Source organism: Perognathus longimembris, chromosome 6 (assembly GCF_023159225.1).
Source record: "Perognathus longimembris pacificus isolate PPM17 chromosome 6, ASM2315922v1, whole genome shotgun sequence".
Taxonomy (NCBI): domain Eukaryota; kingdom Metazoa; phylum Chordata; class Mammalia; order Rodentia; family Heteromyidae; genus Perognathus; species Perognathus longimembris.
Window position 1 is genome coordinate 66746764 of NC_063166.1, and position 21946 is coordinate 66768709.

The following is a 21946-nucleotide window of genomic DNA, read 5'->3' on the forward strand; positions in this document are numbered from 1 at the left end:
CTTCCCTGGGCCAGGGCAGGGAAGGAGCATTAGGCCGTCAATCTCCGGGCACCAGCTCTCCACGTGCACGCGCACAGCAAGCCAGCAGCTCCTCACACATAAATACAGACACACTTAACAAAAATAGTATATCATCTTCACAAGGAATAAAAACTAGTCTCGAATATGTACAGCAGAGAGCCCGGGGCAGCCAGAGCTGGGCTGGGACCCCCCCAGGGATGAGACAGGCCGAGGGTGGAGCAGAGGAGAGGGAGGGAGGCCTAAAAGGCTCTGGGGCCAGGCCACACTGACCTTGGCAACCCAGCTGCCCAGGCTGGATGGGGATGGGGAACAAATCTGCCCCGCAGGGTAGGACAGAAACCTCTGGTCAGCCCCCACCACCCTGGGCAGCAGGCTCTCCTCCTGCACTTTCTGCCTGAGATAGGGAAGACCCCAGGCCTCCCACAGCTGCTCCCGGTAGCTCCCTTCACTTCTGGACCGAGGCCCCTGAGCCCCAGGTCCTACAGGCAGCAACTCAAGACAAAGATGCCACAGGCTGGTCTTGCAGGAAGCGAGGCAGCTGGAGCCATAAACAGCTCTGGGACACCTGTCTTGGGCCCAGTTGGTCCCTCAGTCATGGTGGTGGGAGCCAGGAGAGAGGGGTGGGGAAGGGACTTGGGGTGGTGCTAAGACCGAGAGGGCCACCCCAGCTTTAGCATGGGTGCCTCGGGCGGCTATGGTTCCTTCCCTCTGGGGTGGGGCTGGCCTCCAGGCTGAGAGGCCTTTGGGGAACATTCAGACTAGGAGTTGGGGACTTGACTTTGGCCAGGCCAGAGGGGGGAGGAGTCCTGGTCCTTGCTTTTCCATCTCAAGCAGCCCGAATGCTTAATTAGTGAAAAGCGGCCTCAAAAGGCTCCTGGGGGGTGGAGATGGAAGGAAGTGGGGTCCCAGGTCCACAGGGGAATGGGAAATGGTCAATTCTGAGGCCACAGACATCAAAACAAAGGCAACCTAGTCTCTCTTTCTGGGGGGAGAGGTCCAGAAAACTTTCCAGCTCCCTGCCAAGAAAGCATACTCAGGAAGCTAAGGGGTAATACAGGTTCTATCCACGAGGCAGGCCCTCCTGACCCTGGCCCCTCCACCTCATTCTTACCAGCCTCCTTGGGGCGAAAATTTTGTGGTTTTTGAGGCCAAGAGGATTGAAGTACAGGGGAAGGTGGCTCTCATAGAAGCGTGGTGGATTCTAGAAAACTAACAGCAGGGGACCAGGTCTAGACCCAACCCTGTGGTGGGGTGGGGTGGCGCGTGGGCTGCATGTAGTGGTTCTCCTGGTGGCAATGGTGGTGAGAGGAAGGGGTGTGGCAGGGGCAGGGCGGTGAGTGAGCGGTCAGTGTCTGGTCATTTCCGACTGAAGAGCGAGCCCAGCAGAACCACTCCTGCCACAGTCATGCCCGTCAGGAACCAGCGGTTGAAGCGCTCCTGGCCCTTCCGACTCTCAGCAGCTGCATTGTTCCCGTAGAGTTCCACAAAAGTGTCCTGAGGGGAGAGAGAAGTGGGAGTACCATGTGAATCCTTCCACAGCAGGGGCTTGTGGGAGAAAGGGGACACCTGGTGACAGGGTACTTCTGGGCAGAGGCTCCTTCTAGAAGGAGCCTGATGGTTGGCCAGGCTGGCAGTTGTGTGGGTAGGGATAACAAGGACAAGGGGGAACACGCACGCACAGCCCCTCCCAGGAGGAGGTGAGCAGCAGCCCCGCCCCAAGCTTAGTCAGGAGAAAGGCACATGACCCAGGAAGGGGGCGTGGGCTCATTCAGCCTGAGGTGCCAGGGCGGTGGAGCTTTGAAGACAGCCTGGAGCACCTTTCTGTGAGTAAGGGAACAGCCCCATTCATCCTCATCCTCCCACAGGGCTGCACTAGGCTCTCCTCCAAAGTACAGAACAGGAATGCGGTGTGCCAGTTACCTAGGTAACAGACTTGGGGGGGGGGCGCATCTGCACAGAGCCCTCCTGGGGGTGGACTCTACACTGATCTTCCAGGCTCAATGTCCAAAACTGAACCCATCTCTGCTACCCTCTAGTCTTGATTTTCTCAACACTTTTTTGTCCTTTCCTTGTTTTTGTTTTTGTTTTGTTTTGTTTTGCCAGTCCTGGAGCTTGGCCTCAGGGCCTGAGCACTGTCCCTGGCTTCTTTTGGTTCAAGGCTAGCACTCTGCCACTTGAGCCACAGAGCCACAGAGCCACTTCCGGCTTTTTCTGTTTATGTGGTGCAGAGGAGGAATGGAACACAGGTCTTCCTGCCTGCTAGGCCAGTACTCTACAGTGAGGCCACATTCCCAGCCCCCTCCCTTTTTTTGAGGCAGGGGCTCACGGAATTTTCTACCCTTTGCTTCAGCCTCCTGAGTGCTGGGATTGTAGGGTTGCTCCACTGTGCTCTGCTTTTTGCTCTTCAGCACTTTTCATAGGCTGGCTATATGCTGTGCTCTGCAGTGACTGGTGTCCTGTAGCAGATGGATCTGGATGAAGGTAGAGACCCTGTCTTGTCCCTGTATATCAGTACCCAGAATCGGCTCTGGCATAGCTCCACAGCCATGGGCTACAGAATGTCATCAGACCTTTTTGTGTGTGTGCCAGTACTGAGGCTGGAACTGAGCACGGCCCTGAGTTAGCATGATCTGTTCAAGGCTGGAGGTGGAGGGGATTAGGAGGAAACAAAACAAAAAAGAGGAAGATGTGGTTCTACTTTTGTGCTTTGTGGTGGTTAATTGGAGATAAGAGTCTCAGACATTCCTGCCTGGGCTGGCTTTGAACCACCATTCTCAGTTCTCAGCCTCCTAGGTAGCTAGGATTATAGACTAAGCTATCCAGTGCCTGGCTGGAGTGGCTCCATTTTTTTTTTTTTTTTTTTTTTTTGCCAGTCCTGGGGCTTGGACTCAGGGCCTGAGCACTGTCCCTGGCTTCTTTTTGCTCAAGGCTAGCACTCTGCCACTTGAGCCACAGCGCCACTTCTGGCCATTTTCTGTATATGTGGTGCTGGGGAATCGAACCCAGGGCCTCATGTATATGAGGCAGGCACTCTTGCCACTAGGCCATATCCCCAGCCCGGAGCGGCTCCATTTTAATGGTGATCCTAGAACATTAAAAGTGGAGCCGAAGAATTCCTGTCGCCTGGCCTAGTGCAACTGTGGCTCTCATAATGTTCGGGCGCCGTGCCTTCCTCTCCTTGCCCGTCTGTGAGGATGCTGGCAAGAGCCAGCCAGCTGGGCTGCCTGTCACATGAGAGCATAGCCCTGATCTTCCTCTTCCTGCAAGCAGCCCAAGGTGCCCTGTAAAAATGGTTACCTTCTTGACCCAGAAAAATGTCACAAACTCATGCACATCAGGATGCCTGTCTAGCCAGCCTAAAGATGGGAGTTCAAGCCTCAGGACTGCCCTAGTCCTCACCATCATGCAAATCAAGAGGTTCAAATCTTCACTTTAACAACACTAGAGAAAGGGGTGCGAAGTGAGGTTCCCCAGTGGTAGAGTGCCTGCCTGCCTAGCAAGTTTAAGGCTAAGAGTTCAAACTATCTACTACCACCAAAACAGCAACAAAAAGCAAACCAGAGAAACTGCCCAGGCTAGGAAAGGTTTGTATATCCCAAAGTCAACAACATCTGAATGCTGTCACTGTAAAGCAGCAAGCAACAAGTGCCATTCTAATGTTATGATGGCAGAGTAAGTTGAATCCAGGCCAAAGTGGGGCTAGACACAAGTCAGTGGCCCAAAGTACTGAATTTTTACTACACAGAGGCAAAAACACAGAAAGCAGTGCTGAACTGGAGGTTTTGCACGCAGATCCTCTGGTCGCTGAACATAGCCAAGTGACCAAAACATTCATCGTGCACCACAGGACCTACAAGGGCTCCTGGTTAACGAGATGATCCTCCCTGAAAGGAACACTGTTCCTATACCACAACAGGAGGTTGCACAGGAGAAACAGGTCCCAGAAGAAACTTAGTGCAAAGGGATAAATTCAGCAAAACAGAAATACAAATAACAGTAGCACACACTTGCTGGCTCCAACCCCCATCTTCAGATCTCAGCCTCCTGAGAAGCTTAGGCACGAGCCACTGACATTCAGCTATACTATGGGCTTTGTTTTGTTTTGTTTTTGTTTGCCAGTCCCAGAGCTTGATCTAAGGGGCCTGAGCACTGTCCCTGGCTTCCTTTTGCTCAAGGTTAGCGCTCTACCTCTTGAACAACAGCGCCACTTGTGGTCTTTTCTGTTTATGTGGTGCTCAGGAGGAAAGGAACACAGGGCTACGTGCATGCTAGGCAAGCACTCTACCACTAGGGCATATTCCCAGCCCTGATGAGACTCTCATCTCTAAAGCTGGAAGTAGAGATGTGACAAGTGGTAGAGGGCTAGTCCTGAGCAAAACAGCTCAGGGAGGGCACCCTAAATTCAAGCCCCAGTACTGGCACAAGAAGAAAAAACTTTACTATATACAACTATGGTAGTGTGAGCACAGTACCAGCTTTAGATGCTAAGTGTTTGCCCTACTCTGAATTACGTCATTTTCTGTGTTACCGTTTAGGATTGGTAAGTACACTCTGATGTTTATGCAATAAGGAAATAGCCCAACAACACATTTCTCAGTTCACATCTTGGTTAAACAAAAACGTACTTAAGGGAACACACGTCCTGCATGTCCACTTAGCACCGGTCACTGTAATTGCACAACTGCATTCCGTCAGTCCTCCAAGGAGGACGTGCCCCATTTCACGGATGAGATGCCTGAGGCTGCCTGAGCTGTCCCTCCATGGGGAGCGTGCCTAGCCTGTGCTGGAGGTGAAACCCAGTGTTCCAGCCTGGGCTGCTCCAGCAGGACACTTCCTTTCTGCTGGGGGAGGAAGTGGCCCGTCAGGTCAGCAGTGAGGGAAGGGTTATGTGGAAGGAAAAGGAATGTGGCCACAGGGCTGAGGTGGGGCCCAGGACAGGACAGTGGCCGGCAGTGTCTCCATTCCCTCCCCCCCCCCCCCCAATCCTGGCTGGTCTCTGTGGGTGTTGGCAGAATAAAAACCAAAAACCAAAACAAACCTCTTAGGAGAGGTCTGATTTTCCTGCTCCCAGGTTAGGTGGGCCCAGAAGACTTGATGGTGATGGGGAGAATTCTAGACTGTGTGAAGCAGAGACCTTAGGCCATGGCCAGAAGGCATGGGTTAGCCAATGTCCCATACGGAACCAGGGATTCGGGGGTCACGGGTAGATCAGGAGAGGCCTGGCTCCTTCCATGGGAATGTTCCTCAGGCAGAGTGCTGGCAGCCACAGGAAACTAGGCTCTGGGGCTGGGCTGGAGTAAACAGGCCCTGTCCCTGCACAGGCACAAAGTGTTCACTGTCCAGAACGTCATTCCGGGGTGGAGAGGGCGTCTGCGTTCCAGTGCCACAGAGAACAAGGCACTGATGGGCTCTGACGTGTGAGCAGCTTCTTGCCAGGACAATCTCCACTTCAGAGCTCCTTTTCCTGGAGGGGAGGGCGGGGGTGGAGGCAAGGGGGTGGCTTCCTTAGTGCTTCCAAGGGTTTGCTTCTAAAGGGAGCAAGCAGAGTGGGGTGTGCTGTTCTAGGGCGGGGGCTGGAGAGGTGGTGGTGTGGGTATATTTAGCCTGCAGTTCACACGACATACTTGGAAACAAACAGCCATTTTCTCAGTGGGCGGCTGCTCTGGGTAAATAAACAGGATTGCAGAGTGGCCCTGGCCTGAAAAAGCAGAGATAAGCCCCCATGGCTCCCTGGGTGGTGGTCACTGATTTTAGTTAGGCCTAGCCCAGTGGGGAACAGGAAAGATGGAGGTGGAATCTCTGCAGCACTCAGCCTGAGTGAAGTTTCTCTTTGGAGCTGACTGCTGCCCTGGGACCCACGTGGGAGTTTTTAGGACCCCGGAGGACAGGCAATAGCTAAATGCTCTCCACAAGTCACCGGGATGCCTAGCCAGGCAGCCTTCACACACCAGGAAGGGCTAGACCGCCTATTCTTAAGTGTCTCACAGCAGGGTTCTGGAAGACTTCGGGTCTCTTGACTCAATCTCTAGGAAAGGCCTTGGCTGGGACCACTTTCAAAGTCCTTCAACACTCCAGAGCTTCTGGCAAGTTACGGCCACACCTGGGGATGGCTGAAGTTCCTGTCTGTGTGCTTGTCTCACCTACTAGTCTTGGAGTTTGGTGTAGGTGGAATAACCTGACTCCAGGCAGCTGTCCAGAGGCAGCCAACTACACGACCTAGGTCCATTCTGCAGGACACAACCACGGGGACAAGGCTGGCGTGATGTCTAGAGGGAGAGAGCCTAAGTGCAAGAGACCACCCACCCATGTCACCTAGGGTTGAACTAGTCCCTGCCCAAATATAATCTCTGAATTCCTGTCCTTTTCACCTCCCACATTTGTGCTTCATAGTATGGTTGTGAGCAACTTACATCACCTCTCTATTCCACATTATCTTCACTTATTAAACAGTAAGAACAAAATAATAACTGTTGCTATGATAGCTGATCTTTTGTCAGTATCTGAATATTTTACTTGTTCCAGGCATTAAGCTAAAGCACTTTCTCCTACTTGGCCATCTTTCCCAATTACTTGCACAATCATACTCACTTAAAATTATTTGTCCTGTTTCCCCTACTGAATTGTGACTTTTGTCACCCATATATCTAGAACCTAGTGTTACACCTGGAACACAGTAGATGCCATTCTAAATGAATTCTGGAATATTTTCATGGTGCTTCTCAATAGCCTCTTTGCAAATCTGGGAATGGAGGTCTTTTTTTTTTTTTTTTGCCAGTCCTGGGCCTTGGACTCAGGGCCTGAGCACTGTCCCTGGCTTTTCTTTGCTCAAGGCTAGCACTCTGCCACTTGAGCCACAGCACCACCTTTGGCCGTTTTCTACATATGTGGTGCTGGGGAATCGAACCCAGGGCTTCATGTATACAAAGCAAGCACTCTTGCCACTAGGCCATATTCCCAGCCCGGAATGGAGGTTCTAATTTATACTTAGCCCCTGTCTAGGCTGGGATCTGTCAGAGTTCCGGCCTGCAACTCATTCTGATTTCCCATCTTGCTATCTCAGTCCCTGCTATCACTTCCCATAGGAAAACACAACCCCCAGTGGCAGCAGCTGACACCTGCCCAGAGATGGTCTTCTCTACTTCTGCAGACCAGCTCACTAACCATCTCCACGTACTACCAGCAGGTACCACCATTACCCATCAGCTAATGGCTCCGAGACATATAAAGGATGTATGTCTAACCTATACTACCAGCAGGTACCACCATTACCCATCAACTAATGGCTCTGAGATACATAAAGCATGTCTAACCTGCTCAAGGTCATGCTGCAAGCTCATGGCCTGGCCCACACCAACAGTCTGGCCCAGTGCCTTTGTTCCTAATGATTCAGCCTGTTCTGCTCCGTTTCAAAAGGACAGAACTTCTCTGGCCATCATCATGGACCAAGTACATGCACCTGTGTGAATAAAGGAGGTTCTCCTTCGCAGCTCAGGTGAATAGAGACTTAAGATGCTACGAAACCTGGCCAGTGGAAAGCCAATTTTAAGTCCCAGTAATGGTTAGCAGCAAACTCTAGATTCTGGGCCTGATTCAAGGCCCTGAGAGTGAAGTGGCCAGAGGCTACCAGGCAAATGAATGAGTGCTGGCCTAGCAGTTGAGATGTACCACCAGGGAAAGGACATAATGAAAACCAGGAGGGAACGGGAAACCCTTCTCTGGGAACAAGCTCCTGTGCCAGACTGCGCTTCCTTCCTCTTGGGTGACTCTGGAGCTCACCAGGCCTGGGCCCACCACTTCCTTCCTGTTGGTTATTTTGGGAAAGAGGTAGGTGGAGAAGAGGAAGGGGTTGCTGGCAGCCAGGGAAAGTGCTAGTGACATCAGGTCAGTACCTTGCCCTGGCCTTGTCACAGCCCTGTATAGTCAGGCTGAGTCACTCTGCAGAGTCACTTTCTCCTCCTGGCCTCAGTTTCTCTGAGGGCAAAGCTAACAAATGCCTGCTCAGTGGACAAACAAGGCTGTGTTAGGAGGTGCTGGGTGATGGCAGGGAGGGGGAGGGGCCACCAGAGAGGCCTTATCATTGTCTCTTGGCAGGAGCTGCAGTCCTAGACTCGGAAGAAGTGAGGTTTGTGGTTGAATTCCACTTCCCTTGGCTTTCCTGGGGGAGCTGTTGGCCTCCGTGATGTGAGAGGAACAAGCCTTTCTTCTCTGCCCTGGGGAGCCTAAGCCTGGATGTGGGCAACTGAGTGAGAGGCAGCTCAGTGGGGCTTCAGGCGAGGGTGTGAAGGGGTGGAGAGCTAGACAGTGCAAGCCTTTCGGCTCTCGAGACTCATTCTCCTGCACTGACCTCACAGGGTGAGAAGAGGGGCAAAAGCACTTGGTGAAGCCAAGTGACCTCAGGATCACTAGCTCCACACGGTGTCCTGAGGGGCCCACGCCAGCTGGGTTTCAGGGAATCTTTGCGGCATGCTCACTACACACACTGTGTTGTGTTAATCTTCCTTCAAACTCTGCCTTCCGCTGCCAGCCTCTCCTCTCCACAGTTGGTTCTAAGAAGCGGGGCACAGATGTGCTCATTTCTCAGAACAGGAAGTGGTTGTGCAGGGTGAAGATAACACCTCCACTGGGAAATTGAGAGAGCTATCAGGTGGCCCACAGTATGAGTGGGGCACTCATCTCCCCAGCTGGGAACCAGGCTGCTGGGCTTGTGGCCTGGAACAGAATTCAAGCAGGCACTTCCTGGGACAGAGCTCAATGGGGGCTCACGAACAGGCTGATATGGGAGCAAAATGACAGTGGATATTCACTAGGCAAGTGCCTCAGGTATAAACACACTCTCAGTCCTCAGACAACCATTCTCCATGTGTAAAGAGGTAAGGTCTACACTGATCACTAGTGTGGAGTCAGAATCCCTGCAGCCGGGCTCCAGAGCCCATGCACTCCACCCCTCCTGGTGGTGGCTACACTCACGGATTCTTCTCCTGAGTGTGAGATCTCTTCTCGGTTTCAGTGTCCCTAGATCATTCCTGGCGACTATTCTGTCACAAGTAAATGGCCACAACTTTCCATTCCCCTGCCAGCATTTTGGGTGTGAAGGTCCAACGTGCGCTATTGGAGCAGGCAGAGACTCAAGCATGACCTTCCAACTCCATCTCGGCTGGAGTTCGGAGAGTGGAGTGCCAGGCCACACAGGGGTTGTTTCCTGCAGGTCAGCTGCACCGTACTGCGGAAGTTCCTAGCTATCCCCTTGGCATTCCCTGCCTATACATATGTGATGTGGAGCTCCCCTCTTCCCCCATTCCTCTTTCCTCATGGCAGGCTGTGGCTCTGGCTCTCTGTTCTCTGCTGCTTTCTTATAAGTCTGTCCTAAGAGCTGTACAAGAAGGTAACACTGAACTGGATGCTGGTGCTCACATCTGTAATCCTAGCTACTCAGGAGGCAGAGATTGAAGGCAGTTCAAAGCCAGCCCGGGCAGGAGAGTCTGTGAGACTCTTATTCCCAATTAACCACCAAAAAGCAGGAAATGGAACAGTGACTCAAGTGGTAGAGTGCTAGCCTTAAGCAAAAGAAGCTTAGGGACAGCACCCAGGCCTTGAGTTCAAGGCCAAGGATTGGCACAAAAAAGGTAATACTGGCAGGCAGAAGCAGCCAGGCCAGCCTTGCTCAGAGCCTAGGCCAGGTCCTGCTCCTTGTTTCTTGTGTGTGATGGAGGTGCTTTCTGAATGAGAACAGGCTGACTTAATTTCTCCCACCAAGTTGGGGTCAGAGCACAGAATAGGCAGGCAACCAATAAGTCTGGTAACTAGAGTAAATTGTTTTATTTTGGACTACATCTGTAAAATGGGATAAAAATGATATATGTCCAAAAGAATACTGTGAAGACAAACAGTAATATAAGCAAAATTCTTGGAACTGTGAAATGGGGAGGAAACTTTGAACTGTTACATTTTTTTTGGCCAGTCCTGGGGCTTGGACTCAGGGCCTGAGCACTGTCCCTGGCTTCCTTTTGCTCAAGGCTAGCACTCTGCCACCTGAGCCACAGTGCCATTTCTGGCCGTTTTCTGTATATGTGGTGCTGGGGAATCGAACCCAGGGCCTCATGTATAGGAAGCAAGCTCTCTTGCCACTAGGCCATATCCCCAGCCCGAACTGTTACTTTTCTTTTAGATCGAGTTTTGGCTAGAGTCTTGGTGTTCTCCATGGCTCTGAAGGGTTTCCTCGGCTTCATCTAGTCATGGGCAGAGAGTACCTAGCCTGAGGGACAAATAAGGCCTGGGACAGACACATATGCTTCTCATCCACTGTGTGTGTGACCTGTCTGCTGCCTGTAGCAAAAATGTTATATGACCTGTAAATGTTATAAATATGCAAATAGCCTTTGGTATAAAAACGGTCCCCACCCTACACAGGGCCAGCCAGGCTGCTTTACTCACATACCATGTTCTGTTGGCCTCAGGACCGGTCCTTCTGCCTAGTTCTCTTCTACTTATCTCTTACGGTTACATGTTACTCGTTAAGGCTGTCCATTTTGTCCTCCATTTGTCTATGTGCTCTGGCCCCTGGGCCAGAGAACATACTGAAGAGAACAAAGGCCAGTTGCCTCTCTTCATCCTTATCCTAACTGTTTGACAAAACTATGAGGAGGCCCTGAGATATCAGGCAATTGGGCAGGGTATCTAGCATTTTCCACATACCAAGTCCTCTTAGGCTCAGGTAGGGGGACTTTAATAGTAATCCACAAAGACAAGAGCCAACCTGTTCCCTAAATACAACTGCCTTATGGGTGTGTGTGTGTGTGTGTGTGTGTGTGTGTGTGTGTATCTTTTAGCTTTTTCACTCAAGGCTGGTGTTCTATCACTTGAGCCACAGCTGTACTTCCAGCCTTTTGGTGGTTAATTGAAGACAAGAGTCTCCTGGACTGGCTTGGAACTTGCCTAGCTATGATTACAGATATAAACTGCCAGTGACTAGCTTCCTTCTGGGGTCTTTGCCTCTAAGTGTGCCATGGTTCAAAGTAGCTTCTCCATCCCCTTTTCTCAAAGCCATGTTCTCTCTCTCTTCCAGGGCAGCTCAGGGCAGGCTGCTGGGGGAGGAGCACTTGGCCCACAGGTGGTGCAGGTGGGTTCTTGTTAACCCAGGCAAACTAATGACGAAGTTGGGAAGTCTGTTTCTGCCTAGGACTTTCCCCAACTATGATGTGAAGATCAGCTCATGGCTCCTACCAGGACTGCAGTGTACAGAGGAGAAAGAGGAAAGTAACTCACAGGGGGACGAATGAATGACTACCTCAATATTCAAAAGATCAAGTCATCAGTGCAACCAATCAGAGTAGAACTTGTTGCTACAAAAGCATCTGATCCTCTTCCACCTTAAAGCCTTATTGCACCTGGCCCTCAAGCCTACAGGAATGCCAGGAAAGGGAGAAGCAGCAGACCCAGCACAAGCCCTTCAGAGTGGCCTCTTCAGAGGTCAGCCCAGTGGCCTCGACCTCTTCAACCCAGCACTGCCTCCAACTAGTCCAGACAAGTCCTGAGTATTTTCAGCCAACCTTTATCTGATCGGAAATGTTTGGAATTCCACAGCAGAAGGCCAAGCTCTGGAGGATTTGGGGATGGGTGCAAATTTCTGCAACACCCTTCTTCCTGCTCTCCTTCCCCAACTAAATACAAATACTCTCTCACATACTCCAAGTAACCCAAAACTCAAAGGTCAAAGCTCCCAGGGGTTGCATTTCCTACATTCCAGTTTCTTTAGTCTTCTTTCCTTTTCATCTCCACCCACCAAGTGCACCACCTACACAAGGTGCAGAACTGCAAGATGACAGAAAAGGTACAGCTTGTCTGCAGCTGCCCAGGGGTCCAGAGGTATGCTGTTCCCAGGCAATGACTTCCCAGTGCACTGACAAACTACAGCACACTCCCCATGTGACAGGGCATGTGGGCTGTTCAAAGGCCTCAATGTGATTGAGCTGTGGCTCATGACATGCCTGAGTCAACTCCCTCTCTGAGCAGATGGGACACAGACCCAGAGGTGGTGAGGGGACACCTCCAGAGGCCACTCACAGGGTCAAAGCCCAGACTCAAGACTTCTGACTCCTGGAGTCAGAGTGGCTTCTAAAGCATGTTCTATGAGGGCCAGGCTGCAGGACCTGCGCAGCAAGCCCTTTACCTGCTAAGCACAGGATGAAAACAGCCACACCTACTTCATGGGTGTAGCAGTCAAGGATTAAATGGTACATGGTAAGTGCTCAATAAACACTGGCTGTTATTATTATTGTTATTATTTTGTCAGTCCTGGGACTTCAACTCAGGGCCTGGCCACTGTCCCTGAGCTTCTTTTGCTCAAGGCTAGCACTCTACCACTTGAGCCTCAGTGTCACTTCTGGCCTTTTCTGTTTATGTGGTACTGAGGAATCGAACCCAGGGCTTTGTGCATGCTAAGCAAGCACTCTACCACTAAGCCACATTTGCAGTCCCATTTTTATTTTTTTGTACAGCTAAAGATGAGTAGCCCCATTTGGGCTTCTCATAGTACCTTTTACCTCTTGCTGTAAACAGACATGCTCACAAGTGTGAAAAAGAAGGCTGGAGCTGATAGCTGCTCTCCTTAGTCCCCTCATGCCTGATGGGACTCTACTAGGCCAGCATTTAGAGTTCCTCACTGTACCTGGTCAGTATCTTAGAAACAGGTGTCCAGTAGCTTGGGTGGCACTGTTTACTATGTTTTCTAAGATGGGACACAACTTGTTATGACCTTCATACATTCATTCATTCATTCACTAACTCTACATGAAGTGCCCACTAAGTGACAGGCACTGTGGTTGTGCTGGAGATAGAGCTGTAATAAATCAGGGAAGGACACAGGCAATAAATATGTCATAAGCGTTAAAGTGTAAATGTGAGCAAGGGGTGGAAAAAAACACAGAAGACAAGATTTGATTGTGTGGTCAAGGAAAACTTCCTGAGGAGGTAATGCTTGATCAGAGTCTGAGTGATGCTTGGGAGCAGGTACTGCGAGGACCTGAGCAGAGGCAGTGGGCATAAGGGCACAGGCCATGAGCTCCGCAGGAACATGCTCTTAGGACAAAAAACCCACTTTTCAAAGTAAAGCTGAAAGAACTGCTGATGGACTGGATTAGATAGACTGTGCTGTGGGAGCTGCTGCCTTTCTGGTCCTCTTTCTCATCTACAAAAGGTAGAGAAAGGAAGTGGAGCTGTGGCTCAAGTGGTAGAGCATTAGCTTTCAGCAAAAAACTCAGTGCCCAGTCCAGGTCTGGATTCAAGCCCTGGGACCCACACCAAAAAAAGCAGAGCAAGAGGCCCTTCAGGATCTTCTAACTCGCTAAAGTATGGGGACCTAGAAAAAGAGGGAAAACTAGTTCTGCTGCTCCTATGAAGACAAAAACTACGTGCTGACCTTGAGCACTGGATGGCAGGGAGGAGGAAGCCAAGGGCTGAAACACAGAATGTGGGGTACAGGGAAGGCAGGGGTCTGCCTAGCCAGGGCTGCTCTACTTTCAGCACATAAACTACCAGGCACATGCTGGGCCTCAGAGTAACAGACTCAGGTGGAGACAGAGGTGCCTTGTGCTTTGTGCTAGGAGAGAAGGGGCCATCAGAGCTGTGTTCAGACCTCTCACACAGTGGGTGCTCTGTGATTGGTCAACTGAATGAATGAGTGAACAAGGCAATACTATAAGACCCAAGATGTGTGCAAGAACTTCCCAAGTCCTTCCAAATACAGTGAGCTTGGTCCAAGGGATTCCTCTCCTGTAATTCCTGTGTCTATTTTCTGAGTCAAGTGCCCTTCTGCATGAACAGGAGACTAGCTAGTCTGAGACTGGGAGCTAAACAGACATATCTGGTCCACTCTAGTTGCAATTTCAGACATTATTTTGGTCTTATCCACCTCCTACCTAGTATTGTTTGCTTAACAATTTTCTATGATTTGATTTACTTGACTTAGGTGAATATATTGATAATCCCTATTTTCAACCTTAGTTCTCTTAACAAAAAAGGCTGCTTTTCCTGTATCTTCCTCCTTTTTAGTAAATGGTAGCTGACACCCAGAGCTTAGAGTCACCCCTCAGTCCTCTTCTCTGCCAGTACATCCAGTGGATGTATATCCTGCTGTATCTAAGTTCAGCACTGCTTACGCCTCCACTACTGCCATCCAGTCTGAGCCCGCACCACTCCTTGCCAGTCTTGTAGCAGTCTCCTCCCTGGGCCCCAGCTCTTACCCACCCCACGATCCCTTCACCACCAGTAGTCACAAGTGTCAGCAAAGTCTGCTCCTGTCTGCTCAAAACCTCCTTAATCTGCCTATCTCACCCAGAGGAAGAATCAAAGCCTCTCAGCATGGCTCACACTAACCTTCATTTTTTTTTCTTTTCTTTAAACTACCCTCTCCCCTGCTCAGGGTTCTGGCCACACCTATTTCTTTGACTCTCCCTCAAACATACCAAGCATGTCCTTTTCACCTTGGGAACTCAGTATGTATTTCCTCTATCTGGAATATTCTTTGCAACTGTTTTAGTTGACTTCTCCAGGCTACTCCCTACATAGAGGCACTGCCATGCCTTTAGCTCAGAGGCGTTTTCTAATCACTCTCTAAGACAAATATCAAAGACTGCCTCCCTTTCCCGCTCATCACTCTGTCACCCTGACCAGCTATAAACCCCAGGAAGACAGGTGTCTCCAGTAGCTACATTTGGTAAACGAATAAACAAAAAGACAATATATTACTACAATAAATAGAAAATGAGTATCATTTGCCATAGTTAGAAATCCAGATAAATATACTATTAAAATAAAACTGCTGGAGCTGGGAATATGGCCTAGTGGCAAGAGTGCTTGCCTTGCATACATGAAGCCCTGGGTTCGATTCCCCAGCACCACATATATAGAAAACAGCCAGAAGTGACGCTGTGGCTCAAGTGGCACAGTGCTAGCCTTGAGCAAAAAAGAACCCAGGGACAGTGCTCAGGCCTTGAGTCTAAGGCCCAGGACTGGCAAAAAAAAGAAAGAAAACTGCTGAGTCAGGTGCCAGTGGCTCCCACCTGTAATCCTAGCTACCCAGGAGGCTGACATCTGGGGATCATGGTTCGAAGCCAGCCGGGACAGGAAAGTCCATGAGACTCTTAACTCTAATCAACCACCAGAAAAAAGGAAGAGGCTCAGGTGGTAGAGTGCTACCCTTGAGCTGAAGAGCTCAGGGGCAGCGCGCAAGCCCAGAGTTCAAGCCCCATGACCAACAAAAATAAAATAAAGCAAAACTTCTGTTTGTAAATCACCTCCAAGTCTTACTTGTCCAACACCTTACTGAAGAGATAGGTGAGACCAGGGGCAGGAGAGAGCTGAGGCAGCACTGGACTTTGGCTGGTTCACTGGCCTGAGCTTCTTCCTGCCCTGGGCCTTGCATATCTCCCTGGAAGATTCCTATGTAAGGGTGTAGGGTGGAGATCAGTAAGTATATGATCTGCAAAGTAACAAAGAGATATACTATGGACAACTTTGGACCCACAGCCTTGCTCCCCCAAACACAGACAAAAGACAGGAAGTGTGACTTGGGCTGGGACCCAGGAAAAGTAACTTGGGCTGGGTCCACAGTGCCTGCCTGAGGACCAGAAAAAGCCCTCCTGTGCCAGGCACAGAGTTGTCAGTTATGCTGAGGAGAACAAAGGCAAAAGAGGAGTGTGCCAGGCTAGAGGGCCTCATGGGGCTGCATTGTGGAGGACGGGCACGCACAAACCTGTACGTGAAGTCCATGGAGACCAGACAGCTGAGAGTAGAAATGAAAACAGGTTGAGTCCCAAAGGGTGGCAGCTTCTATCCCGTAAACACTAACCAGACAAGCAAGGGGGGTCAGGTGCAGGTCAGGGGACCCAACTAAGCCCAGGGGGAAGATGGGACCTCCTAGTCTCTTCTGTTAGTGACAATGACTCTAGGTTGAGAGAAGAACCACCAATCCAGCCACCAATCATACTAGGGGCAGAGCTACCACACCAGTCTCCACCTTTCAGATCGCCTCTTGCAACACTCTCTGCAGTTCCAACAAGCTCTGCCTGGACTGTCCCTTGAAGATGTGATCTCTATTTAGAGGGGACCATTCCTTTCCTATCCTCAGGGGCTCAGCAAACATGGCTGCAGGTGCAGGCATGAAGCCAGAGCGGCAGTAACTGCCCAGCCAGCAGTGCCTGACCTACATCTCATGGTTGGCTGCATGAAAGAAAAATACCAGGGATTTCCGTTGGTGTTCACCAGATGCAGCTGGTTTAAGGAAGTCTGGGTGCCTGCTGAGAGTAGGGCAGGACAGTAAGAAGCCAGCTGGGGCAGGCCTGAGGCCCCCAAGAGCTCTCCAGGCCTTAAGAGATCTATCTAGACTTCACACTATCGTCATCTTTCCGGCAAGGTCCTCCACTATGGCTTTTTTCTTCTAATTATTATCTGTATTAAGAATGAGAGAAGAGAGGCTGAGGAGAGGACAAGGGAGGACAGCAAAAGGAAGGGGTAAAGAGGGCATAAAAAGCAAAGGGAAAAAGAGGGAAGGGAGGGCAAGGATGGAGAAGAGAGGGGAAAAGGGAGGAGACAGAAATAAGACCAATTCATCTGGGAAAAAAGTTCCCCAAACTAAACAGTTGCTCTTCTTATAAACCAATGGTAGTTGCAGAGGGTTTACTTCCTCAAAGTGGGAGAGAAGAAAGCAATTTGAGGGAATGTGGCGTAGCGGTAGAGTGCTTGCCTAGCACACATGAAGCTCTGAGTTCCATTCCTCAGCACCACATGAACAGAAAAAGCCAGAAGTGGCGCTGTGGCTCAAGTGGCAGAGTGCTATCCTTGAGCAAAAAGAAGCCAGGGACAGTGCTTAAGCCCTGAGTTCAAGCCTCAGGATATTTTTTTTTTTTTTTTTCTGCAGTGGCAACCTGGCTATCATCATCTCAGCTGAACACTAGGGGCCTCACTTTCTATCTGGCAAGTGCAGAGGACTGGTCAATGATCTCTAAAGCCCTCTGTCTAGCTCCAAAGCCCTATAACATTAAGAAGCAGTGGAGTCTAAGAGAAAGGAAGCTTTCTAGGCTGACAAGAGACAGCTTTAATTCTAACACTGCCTGCTTGCCTGCCTGCCCTCCTTCCTTCCTTTCATGTTAGGGACTGAACTCAAGGCTTTGCACATGCTAGACCAGTGCTCTACCATTGGGCTACACTTCCAGCTCTAGCACTTCCATTAATTAATTATTGAGATACTAGTGTTCAAACTCAGGACTTTGTACCACTAGGCAAGCATACTGTTTATCAGCTGACCCACTGCCCTGGCTCTACCATTTAATTGTATGGCCCTAGAAAAGTCCCTTCTTGGGGTGTGGCTCAGTGGTGGAGCACTTGCCTATTAAGTGCAAGGCCCTGGGCTCAAATTCCATATGCCACCAAGAAGAAAAAAAGCTCTGTTACCTTGATGGCATCTTGCTTTCTTCATCTACAAACCCAAGGCCAGAAAGCATGTGAAGCAGATACTGCAAGCAGCTTTGGTACTGCCAGGCCTCCCTGGTGCTGTGTACCCATCAGCATGCCCCAGCCTCCCAAAGGGCTCATTCTTTATGTTGTGGTCTTTTCCATGGGCTTGCAGTCTCATGAGCTAAGCTGTCAAGAGCTAGGCCTTTGATTTATACTTCTCTCGCCCTGTGTACTACCCCCATTTGCACATCTATCTTTGAGAATGAATATGTTCCAAGAGGGCTGGAAACATGACTAGTGGTAGAGTGTTTGCCTACCATGCATGAAGCCCTGGGTTCAATTGCTCAGCACCACCTAAACAGAAAAAGCCAGAAGTGGTGCTGTGGCTCAAGTGATAGAGTTGCTAGCCTTGAGCAAGAAAGAAGCTCAGGGACAGTGTGCCCAGGTCCTGAGTTCAAACCCCAGAACTGGCCAACAAACAAACAAGCAAGCAAACAAACAAAACAAAAGAATATGTTCCAAGAGCTGTGACACAGGAACCTTACTTCTGTAGTTGGGAAAGCGTTAAAGATCACAAAGGTAAATTCCTTGCTCAGGACCAGGAAGTAGGGTTCGGAGCCCAGGTGTGAGTCTGAAGGCAGAGCCTGTGCTCTTCCAATCTTCCATAGCAGACACGTGGATGAAGGTGGACTATGGAAAAAACTTGGAACTCAAACTCTCAAGACTTCAGTAGCCTCCAAGGGAAGAGGAAGACCCCATCTACCTATCCTGGGGAGGCCAGAAGCTCAATGAGCTAATGGAAGCATAAGACAAACTTTAGTTTGTGATTTTATCCTATTACTTTGTATCCAAAGCCTATGTTTGCCCACATTCAAGGAGAGACAGGAAGGGGCAAATCTGTTGATTACAGGCCATTTCTGTTCTCTAGCATCTAGGCCTCTTTTCTCTTTGCCACACCTGGTCCATCCTTCCAGACTTTACCTGGAACCTTCCCCGGCCACAGAGTGGAGGAGTTCAGAGTCTCAATGGTATCACTTTTTTGCTGTGCAACTGTGGGAGGATCATTTATACTCCGAATCTGTCTCAGCATTAACCTGTTTGCTAAGGATTCTCATTATGGATGCTCTTTCTCTTTTGACCTTCCCTGAACTTTGGAATAAGGGTTATTCCTCCCAAGAGGCAGTCTGGATGCTCCTTAAGAGCACAGGTCTTAGGAGATTAACTTGGGTTTAATTCTAGTTTTCTGCCACTTACTGGCTGGGCCAGTCACCATGGCATACTATTTAACCCTTCTAAGCTTTAGTTTTCTCATCTAAAAGCCTTCTTTTGTTGGTAACTTTAGACTGCTAGACAATGTGCCTGGGGCTGTATACAGTAACAATTTCACTTGATACATGGAAGTGTTATTTTGTATTTAGGGCCTGGTACTAGAGGACACTCAATAAATGCCCACTCAAATGCCCAAAGGAAGAGTACATAGAGGCAAAGATTCTCCTGTAAACTGGTACTGCTACAGGTCTAGGCTGGCAATATTTGTTAAGATCACCCAGCAATTCTACTTCTGGTTTATCCCTCACAGCTCTACTGTATTCACAACATAAGGACCAAATGAAGAAGAAGACTACTCATGGATTACCACTATTATAACTGCAAAAGACAAGAAATAAGTATCTACCAATGGGAATGATTAAAGAAAATAATGAAAGAGTACTGTGTGTGGAATATTATGCAGCTATCAAGGTATACAAAGCACTGGGTATGTAGCTCAGTAGTAGAACACTTGCTGAGTATGCATGAAGCTCTGGGTTCAACCCCCAACATGGCCAAAACAAAGAATGGGGGAAAAAACTTTAGGGACTCATACATAATGATCTCAAGCAATTCTGTAGAGTGAGAAATTGAGTCCTAAGAGCACATAGTACATAATCATTGTGTAAAAACAGGGAACCTGGCAGGGGCAAAAGGGAGACAACCACACAACTGGTTATCTATTCTAAGAAAAAAAATACTATTGTTGGGTGAGGGGAGTCCTCTCACAATACATCACTCCTATAGTGTAGCCAACTACACTAGCCAATCTCGACTCGTTGGTCCTCAGTTTCTGTCAAACTAGAAGGGACCAGAATCAACGATGAGGATCCTCTATGCTCTGGGTTACATCTGCCCAAGTAGAAGAACGGGGGAAAGGTTCTGTTCCTTCCCTTTCTTTCTCTAACCCCCTACTACTCTCTCTCTGGTTGGCTATTAGGACTTCTGAAAGCAGATGGGAGACTGAACTGGCTCTGGAAGAAAAATAAATGTCTACTAAAAGGATGCTCTACATCTCAGAAATAGTCCATGAAAATGTAAAAAAAAAAAAAAAGAGTGGTGGGACATTGCGCTGGTGGCTCATGACTATAATCCTGACTACTCAGGAGGCTGAGTTCTGAGGATCATAGTTCAGAGCCAGCCCAGATAGAACAGACTGAGATTCTTATTTCCAATTAACCATGAGAAAACTAGAAGTGGAGCTATGGATCAAAATGGTCAAGTGCTAGTTTTGAGCAAAGGAGCTCATCCAGACCCTGAGTCCCATGACTGACCAAAAAATAAATAAATAAAATAAAAATAATTTTCTGGGGGGCTGGGATTATGGCCTAGTGGTAGAGTGTTTCCCTCATATACATGAAGTCCTGGGTTCGATTCCTCAGCACCACATATATAGAAAGAGCTAGAAGGGGCGCTGTGGCTCTAGAGGTAGAGTGCTAGTCTTGAGCAAAAAGAAGCCAGAGACAGTTGCTCAGGCCCTGAGTCCAAGTACCAGGACTGGCAAAAAATAAATAAATACAATCAATTTTGGGGGTAGCTAAAACTCCAATAGTGGGTCCTGTGCACTCATTTAGCTTGCTTGCTTGGCTGGCATTCTTACTACTGAAGCCACATCTCTAGCCCAGATGTTTGCTGGTTATTTTGGAGATGGTAGTCTCACACACTGGCATCTGGCTTAATGTTATAGAATCTATAGAGAATGTTTACAAGCCAATCAATCACTTTGAAGTTCTACAGACCAGGATGCACTCAGCTCAGTGTTAGACTTTTTTTTTGGTGCTCCTCCTGGGGATTGAACTCAGGGCCTAGGCACTGTCCCTGAGCTTTTTTTGCTCAAGGCTAGTGCTCCACCACTGAGTCACAGCTCCACTTCTTTATTTTTGTAGTTTAGTGGAGAGGGTCTCCGGACTTTCCTCCCTGCCCTGGCTTTGAACCATGATTCTCAGATGTCAGCCTCTTGAGTAGCTACGATTACAGGTGTAAGCCACCAGTGCCCAGCAATGTTAAGACTTTTTATATTTTTATAAGGGAATTATTTACGGGTCAGCCAACCACTTTGGAGGTTTAGAGACCATGATATAGATTAAACTTGTCATTCAAATTGGGATGTTCTTGGTATATGATGCTGAGAATCAAACTCATGGCCTTTCACATCTTATCACTGAGCTTCATCTCCATCACTATATGAGACTTAAACATGTACTTTGAAAGTAGAAAGATGTAGTTGGTGCTGTAGTTCCAAGAATTCAATAGTCTGAGGCTCAGGAGTTTGAGATCAGCCTGGGCAACTTAGCAAGACAAGATGATAAAATGAACTCATCACTCAGCTTTTACAATTATCAATTTGATGCCAATCTGATTTCATCTGTTCCTCAACAACCCTTGGACTTATTTTGAAGTAGATTCCAGACAATCCTTAATGTACTTCTAATAGGCAAGGAAATTTAAGTACAAACACTCACTAACCACAATGCCATTAGCATGACTAAAATTTGAAAAAAGCCAACAAAAACCTTGGAAGGGTTTTAAATGTGATCAAAACTCTTTCCCAAAGAGGGCACCTTTGTTCAATATGAAATATTAATGCAGTGTATATAATAGGCCCTAGGTACAAGTCAAGTCATAAATAATTCAGATGTGTAGCCATTTAAACCTACTGAAATAAAAGTATTCCACTAACAAAAATACTAAAGTGACAGAAGAGTCAATTCGAGATCTATTAAAGGCTTAAACGTGAAAGGCAAACTTAAACACCTTAAGAAAATACAGACAAAAGTCTTCAGGGACAAGTGAAGAACGAAGGATTTATTCAATAAGACATGAAAGTTGTAAACCATAGAAGAAAATGCTCAACTACATTAAAAGAAATTCTAGACAAGACACAATAAAAGTAGAAAATAAACCACAACCCAGGAGATGATACATTTATAACGTATAGACAAAATACTAATATTCAGAATACTTAATAATGTCTATAAATCTACAAGTGACAGCTAAAAGCTAACTGAAAAGAAAACAACACGAAGACCTAAGCAGACATTTTACAAAGAGGAAATATGGTCAACAAGAGTCAAGATTCTCAGTCCCACTTGTAATCTGAGAAATGCAAATGAACATCTCACACATACCAGCTCCGTGAAAATGTCTGTCCGTTATGACAGATGTAAAT

At 48.6% G+C, this 21946-nt stretch overlaps 1 protein-coding gene across 4 annotated transcripts in view; it reads right to left on the minus strand.

The window, feature by feature from the left end:
- Nucleotides 1-494: 494 nt before the first annotated feature.
- The window catches only part of Bcl2l1 (BCL2 like 1), a 50148-nt gene continuing 28696 nt past the window's right edge, over nucleotides 495-21946 (minus strand). For all 4 annotated transcript variants that reach the window (XM_048348968.1, XM_048348966.1, XM_048348967.1 and 1 more), the window contains exon 3: nucleotides 495-1515. In XM_048348968.1, coding sequence (XP_048204925.1) covers nucleotides 1378-1515 — 138 coding nt within the window. In that variant the 3' untranslated portion in view covers nucleotides 495-1377. The remainder of the gene's footprint in view (nucleotides 1516-21946) is intronic.